This window comes from Primulina huaijiensis, chromosome 4 (genome assembly GCF_012295235.1).
Source record: "Primulina huaijiensis isolate GDHJ02 chromosome 4, ASM1229523v2, whole genome shotgun sequence".
In the NCBI taxonomy this organism is placed as follows: Eukaryota; Viridiplantae; Streptophyta; class Magnoliopsida; order Lamiales; family Gesneriaceae; genus Primulina; species Primulina huaijiensis.
The window spans coordinates 19792173-19799261 of NC_133309.1; the positions used below are offsets into that span (position 1 = coordinate 19792173).

General features: G+C 36.9%; 1 protein-coding gene across 2 annotated transcripts; it reads right to left on the minus strand.

The window, feature by feature from the left end:
• Positions 1 to 264: 264 nt before the first annotated feature.
• Positions 265 to 3240, minus strand: LOC140975352 (serine/threonine-protein phosphatase PP2A-2 catalytic subunit-like). Of its 2 annotated transcripts, XM_073439019.1 has the most exons (7): positions 3039 to 3240; positions 2640 to 2961; positions 1864 to 1978; positions 1437 to 1545; positions 1271 to 1348; positions 818 to 1009; positions 265 to 727 (listed from the first exon to the last, which is right to left on the minus strand). In XM_073439019.1, exons 2-7 carry the CDS (start codon positions 2890 to 2892, stop codon positions 554 to 556), a joined length of 921 nt encoding a protein of 306 aa, XP_073295120.1. In that variant the 5' UTR covers positions 2893 to 2961; positions 3039 to 3240; the 3' UTR covers positions 265 to 553. The 2 variants fall into 2 exon arrangements, with proteins under 2 accessions (XP_073295120.1, XP_073295119.1); XM_073439018.1 differs by having other exon boundaries at positions 2640 to 3240.
• Between the last annotated feature and the right edge of the window lie 3849 nt (positions 3241 to 7089).

The following is a 7089-nucleotide window of genomic DNA, read 5'->3' on the forward strand; positions in this document are numbered from 1 at the left end:
TTAATGGATTGACCTATGAGACAACCAATAATATTTTTTTGAGGTCTCTAATTTTAACTTAATACATTTATAAAAACAAAAGTTCAACACAATTCTACAAACATACACATAACTGATACAAAAAGATCATGTCATCCCTTGTTATAATCAATGATTGTATAAGAAATAAATAAATTGAACAAAAAATATAGCAAGTGCTATCAATTCTAGGACAACCCAAAGAAGGCAAGCCCAAAGGCACGATTCAGTTGAATGAAATTATGATTAGTTGCCAGAATAAAATGGGAAACTACTTCCTCCATCCTTTTAAATTACAAACACACAATATTATCGTGTCATTTTGTTGCTTCTATTTTCTGAATGGAAAAGAAAGGAATAGACAGCCCAAAAAACCCCTGCCACCATTCCTACTCTGGAGTACTTGAGTGACCTCCCAATCGAAGAATGATGAAAAAAATCACTCTCCAACAAACAATTACTAATATCTTAATGCGCATCAACAGTGACATAACAGCAAAAGAATGTTACAAATGGCTGAAAAGAGGTCTCGGGTTCACAAAAAATAATCTGGAGTTTTGCGCGTCGTATCGGGTTCAATCTGCCGAGGAGCTGGGTCGAACTGGAGGAAATTCTGATCCTTGTTCTCCCCAATTTCGAGTATGGCAGCCATATTTCCACAACGATAAAAATAGTTTGGAGCGCTAAAGACTGTTACTACGTTCTTGTCCTACAAATACATGAAAGGGATAAACGAGTGATGAAACTGTTGTTAGAAATTAAGGTTGATGTGATTGTGTGATTCAGATTCTTAGCATACCTGGCACCAATTGAAGCCCTCCATGACAAGCTGGTGAGCTCTTGAAATTAGGGAGAGACCATTGGTGTGGTTGAATTGAGCCGCGATATCTTGACCAAAAGTGTATCCAGCGCCACGAGGCGATATGCCCCAACCACAGCGATCATCCGGATCAGACCATAAGAGATCGCACATCGGTCCTTCATGTGGAACCTGCAACCCAATCAACAAGCATGTAGATCAAGAACAGGCTTTGGAAAATTACTCACAACAAACAGAACCATAGAGATGTCAAGGAGGTATTCTCTTAGCTTAGAACAGAAATAGCAGTATAGCTCCGGAGTAAATATCAACACCAATCCGAAATTGCCCCATCGCCTCATACAAGCAAGGACAAAATACTAAAAACAGAATATACTATACATGTACCAGAGAGATAATAAAGACGCAAGTGACAATAAAAACTCCCGGTACCTCCTGTATACGGTCCAAAGCTCGGATATTGTCTAGTGTATCAAGAGATGGTGAAAGACCTCCATGCAAACAAAATATCTAGAAGGAAGCATTGCAAGACATCAGACATAAAGTTATTCCATTGACAAAACATAAACGGAGGAGTGTGGCAACTTATAATCCACACCTGACTCTCAATTAGTGCAGTCAAGGGTAGATAATCAAAAAGATCCGTGAAATACTTCCAGACGTTGGCATTGCCATACTTTCTCAAGCATTCATCATAGAACCCATATCTAGCAAACCAAAAGAGGTGAATTAGTAAACCTGGAAATGATCGAATTAAGAAGAATATAGTCTTCAAATTTTGGAGATGCTCAAGAACTTAGCTAATTTTAACTTTCCATCTAAAACCATTCAGTGAGCAGATCTGATATCAAGGAAAAATTTCATTTCAAGTGAGATAAAATCTTTAAAATGATGCCCATTTCCTCCGTAATTTTGGGTTATAGTGTAAATTGTGCAGCTTTTCATTAGGTTTTGATGAGGATAATCTATGCCACTTCAAAGGATATCTATCGGTAAGAGCATATGGAAGAAAGTAGAGGTCTTACACTTGAGTGATTTGCCGACTTTCATGATTCCCTCTAAGAATAGTAATTCTATCTCTATAACGAACTTTTAAAGCAACTAAAAGTGTAACGGTCTCCACTGAGTAGTACCCACGGTCTGCATGACACAAAATGTATCATTAGAGAACTGCTAAGATGCCCTTTCTAACAGGCCAGCTAATTAATAGAACTATATTACCACAAGGATACACAAGACAAAATTCTTTATTAGTGAAGCATTATTCAATAATTGTGACCAAACTCAATTGCCAAAAGAAGGACATGTTGGCAAGGATAGGTATTGAAGATTCCGTCAATATGAAAGAAAATACAGATGCAAAAACTCCAAAATTGCATGTCTATAGAGTCATTACTGTAGTAAAGCCAAGTAAAATTCCATAAAATGTGATAAGGAATCAGCTGTCATTCACACCTCATTGATTTTTCTTCCAAAAAATATATATCTCTGGAACAATCTAGGCATAACAATTTAACGCTCATAATTCAGTTCACTTCCCACATGCAAATACATCGATTATCCAATTTATTTTTCTGGCCTAGACTAGAAACATCAATTATAAAGTAAAAAAATTACTCATCTTCTCAAAATATCAACGATGGACACTTACAAACAAGAAGAAAACCCATCTACGATTTATCCAAGTTTCAAAAATTAGCTAAAACTTCCAACAGAACCAGTTCATATGCATCAAACAAATAACACAAACCAAGATAAGCTTCTCTTCCATAAAATTGCCCAAAAGCCATGGAAAACTCACCAACATAGTCTCCCATGAAGAGGTAATTAGTATCGGGAGCGTTTCCGCCTATTCGAAAAAGCTCGATCAGATCGTAAAACTGTCCGTGAATATCGCCGCACACTGTCACGGGGCATTTCACCGGCTGCACATTCCATTCCTCCACTAAAATTGCTCGCGCTTGCTCGCACAGAGACCTCACATCCGACTCCAATAGCGGCTTGCACTCCATCAACTGATCTATTTGCCTACCCAAATCCCCATGACCAGGCATTTTATGTATAATTATTATAAAAAAACACACAACCCCCCTTTCGGTTGCTCGAATTTCAAACCCGTAGATCTGAAAATTGAGTTTGAACTCAAATTCAAATTTAAGAAAATATAAACACAAAAAAGGGACTTCAGATCACAGCAGACCTAGAATTATGACAAATTTCGGCGTAAACTTCATCATCGGTCTTGGTCATCCAGATTCGTCTCTACCACAGGAGAATCAACAGAATTATTGATGAAACTTCGAGGAAATTTTCAGCCGAAATCATGTGGGGTAAAATTTGGCGTAGGGAAGAAAATGAGAGAAGAAGAATGGTAAAAAGCCAAATGAACTCAAAATGAGATGCAAAAGAAGAGAGTCGAATTTCTCTAGCTATTTTATTCCACTCTCAGTAGAGATGTCAAAACGGGCTGGCCACCCTGCTATTTTCGCGTACCTCTAAATGATCAACCCAGCTCAACCCACCTTAGACCGCGAGTTAGGTGGGCCGACCCGTTTATTTTTTTAAGAAAAAAATACTAAACAATATCGCAGTAAACATAGAAGAAAAATATATTTCAGTCAAATAGTTTCATAAAATACTTAAAAACATTGAAATAAGAAAATAAGAAAGCATCAACATAATCCATAAAAAGTAAAGTGTTTAAACCAAACATGAAGATTGAGATATGGAAGAGAATAGAAAGTCGAGGAAAGAGACGATTGTAAATTTAGAAAATATTATGTGTTCAACAATACACATAATTATCAAACCTCCGCTGGGTCCACAAAATTTCACTACAACACGTCGGACTTCAAACGAAACCGCTCTTAGGTTCACAAACAACTGTTATGCTTAAAAATTATTCTAAGATTCATGAATAAAATTTACAAAAATTTCTTCCCTTTAAGATTCATGAATAAAATTTGCAGAGATTTCTTCTCTTTAAGATTCATGAATAAAATTTACAGAGATTCAGATTTTATCAGAGTGAGTAATGGAAGCGAGGTCAAGGAGAAAAAAAAGAAAGAAATAAGATAAGAGAGTGATGAAGGCGTAAGAGATTTATTCCAATTTTTATATAAAACTTAAAAATATAAAAAAAAATATTCTACCCTAATTTGGCGGGCCAACCCACCCCGTTTGGGCTCGACCCATCTTGGCCCGTAACCCAAATGGGCTCAGCCCATTTGGCCCGCCTCCAAACGGGCTGATATTTTATCAACCCAACCCGCTCAATTTTTATAGCGGGGCGGGCCGACCCCACGGACCTGACCCAATTTGACAAGTCTAACTCTCAGTGTGTGTTTTGTTTGTGCATTTATGTTGGAGAAATTTGGGATATAATATATTTTAGGCAAAATGTCAAATTTGTTTTTTTATTTTTTTTAAGGGATCAACAACCACTATTTTCAGGTATGCATGAGGTAAACTCTCAAGTAAAGCCGTTAAAAACTAGGGATGGTAATTGGCGGGGACGGGGCGGATTTTCCATCCCCATCCCCGCCCCCAATTTATATCCCCTCCCCATCCCTGCCCCATCCCCGACCCATCCCCGATGCTACCAAATTGAGAATCCCCATCCCCGACCTCGCGGAGACTGGGATCTCCGACCCCATCCCCGTCCCCGCTTCAATTTGTTTTATTATATTTGAAAAGAATATTTTATTCTTAATTAATCTTTATCTTTTATATAATTCGAAATATAAGTGTTTTGCATTTCTAAACTTATTTGACCTAATCTAATCTTGATATTTATCCTACACAAGATATAGTATCTTATATTGGAATAGAATTTTATTCCTAATAAACTCTTGTTTTCATATTTGTAGGATTGGTTTTATGAGAATATAATAAGGTCAAGATATTGGTGAAGTATATTTACGAAATATTCATAAAAGAACAAGGCGTAGCTGTTGGAGTTTCTCTGAGCATACACAGAGTTCAGAATTGAAGATTTTCGTGTGAAGAATTTGTGTGATTGATTCACATACTTTGCGTGTTGCTGATTGGTGTTGACGACACTCAAGAAAAACACTGCGTGAAGTGTTAGGTGAAGAGTAGTTTCGTTTGATTTCAAGCAATACGGTTCTTGTTTTATGCATCTAGTTTGTGGTTAGAGTTTTTGATGCATTTTAATTCTTTGGAGTGTCAAGAAATTTGGTTTTGTTAATCTCACTAGTATTGTTTTGTGTAAACGATTTACATATTTTTCTAGTGAATTTTTGCCATTAGACATTGAACAAATATTCGTACTTATGCATAATTTAATCCATCTTATTCTGGTTATTGAAGTTTGCGTGTGTGTTAAATAATTAATTTTCGCTGCATGTTGTGTCTTGGTGTTGACAACACCAGCACACAATACTAACTTCTGATACGCACATCATAATTTATTTCATGTTCGTTCATGATCTACAACACCTCTTTCAAGTGGTATCAAAGCCAATGCTTGATATACTAAGTGATTGATTCTAGTTTTCTGTTGTTTTTACAGGAAATATAACAATAGCTCAATGGACACATTGGCTTCAAGTGCGTCCTTTAGACCACCGGTCTTAGATGGATCGAATTATATGTATTTGAAAGTCAAGATGAGGATGTACATAAAATCCATCGAGGAAAGAGCCTGGCAACGGGTTCTAGATGGTTGGTCACCACCTATAATTGTTGATGCAGATGGTGACAGCCGAGTTAAACCTGAGAGTGCATGGTCTAATGATGAGGTTCAGACCTCAAATTTCAACTCAAAGGCAATCAATGTCATCTTTACCTCTGTTGATGTCAACATGTTCAGCCTTATTACCAATTGCATATCTGCCAAATACACTTGGGACATTCTCCAAAAATACTGTGAAGGATTAAAAAGTGTTCGTAGAACTAAACTGAGGATGCTGACCTCCAAATTTGAGAGTCTCGGGATGGAAGAAAATGAGATCATTGTTGAGTATGATCGAAGACTTCAGGACATAGCTAATGAAGCTTTTAGTCTCGGCGATCCTTTGTCTAATAAAAGGCTTGTCAGCAAGGTATTGAGATCCCTTCCAGGACAATTTAACATCAAGATTTGTGCCATTAATGAGTCAAAGGAAGCGTTTACATTAAATCTGAAAGATTTGATAAGCTCTCTCAGGATGTTTGAGATGATTTAGATCTGCAAAGAAGAGATAAGGGGAAGGCCATTGCATTGCAAGCTACTGATGACTCCTTCAACAATATAATTCAGGAAGCAAATGAATCTGATCTCGGTGAGAAGTCAATCTCCATGATTACTAAGAAGTTCGGTCATTACTTGAAGAGGATGAGATACAAGAAGAAAATTGTGAAACTACCAAAACCTTCTTTTGGCCCTTCTGACTAAAATAAACTGCATACACCTGCCCAAGGGTATTTTAAACCAAGAAATGAAGTGATGGCTAGACAAAAAAGTAAAAAATTGGATTCGGTACAGTGCATAGAGTGTTCTGGATATGGGCTTTATGCAAATGAAAGTGCCAATCGACTGCACAAAATAAAAACATGGCAGTTTCCTTGAGTGATGATGAAGAACTTGAATCCAGTAAATGAGATTATTTAACCTCTTTTTATGCCATTTTGATGAATACACGCAAACTGCAAGTCAATCCACTTGATGTTGTCATTGATGTTGCAACACCAGGCCGCAACACCATCGCAAAGTCACTATGCCTTAATGCTAAATCTCTTGGGAACTCAAACTGTGAAGAAATCCAGGAATATGACTAAGAAGAGATTACTATAGAGATTGTCCAGATGATGTATGAAGAGCTCTATGATGATTGACTTAAAAGAAATGAGACAAATTCAACGATTTCAAAAGAAAATACTGAGTTAAAAAGCAGTTTGTCTCGACTTGAAATCTTATTGAGTAGAAAGGATCTTGAACTTTGTAAAGTCAAGGATGATCTTGAGAAAGCCTCAAAAAATCATGCAAAATTCAACTCAAGTTCATCAAAGCACGACTCAATGCTAACAATGGAAAAGGATAGCAGAGCTGGTCTTGGATATGTTAAAAGTGTATATGAACATAGTGAATCTTCCAACTCCGGATCAAAATCAATTGTGTTTATAATGAGAAGTGAAGAAAATTCAGTCTCCTTAATGGTTGACCCTACTGTGAAGACTCTGCCAATCTCAAAGCTAGTCTCGGAATAAAGGCCAAAACAAATCAAATTTCCCTCGACTCTTTTGAAAGT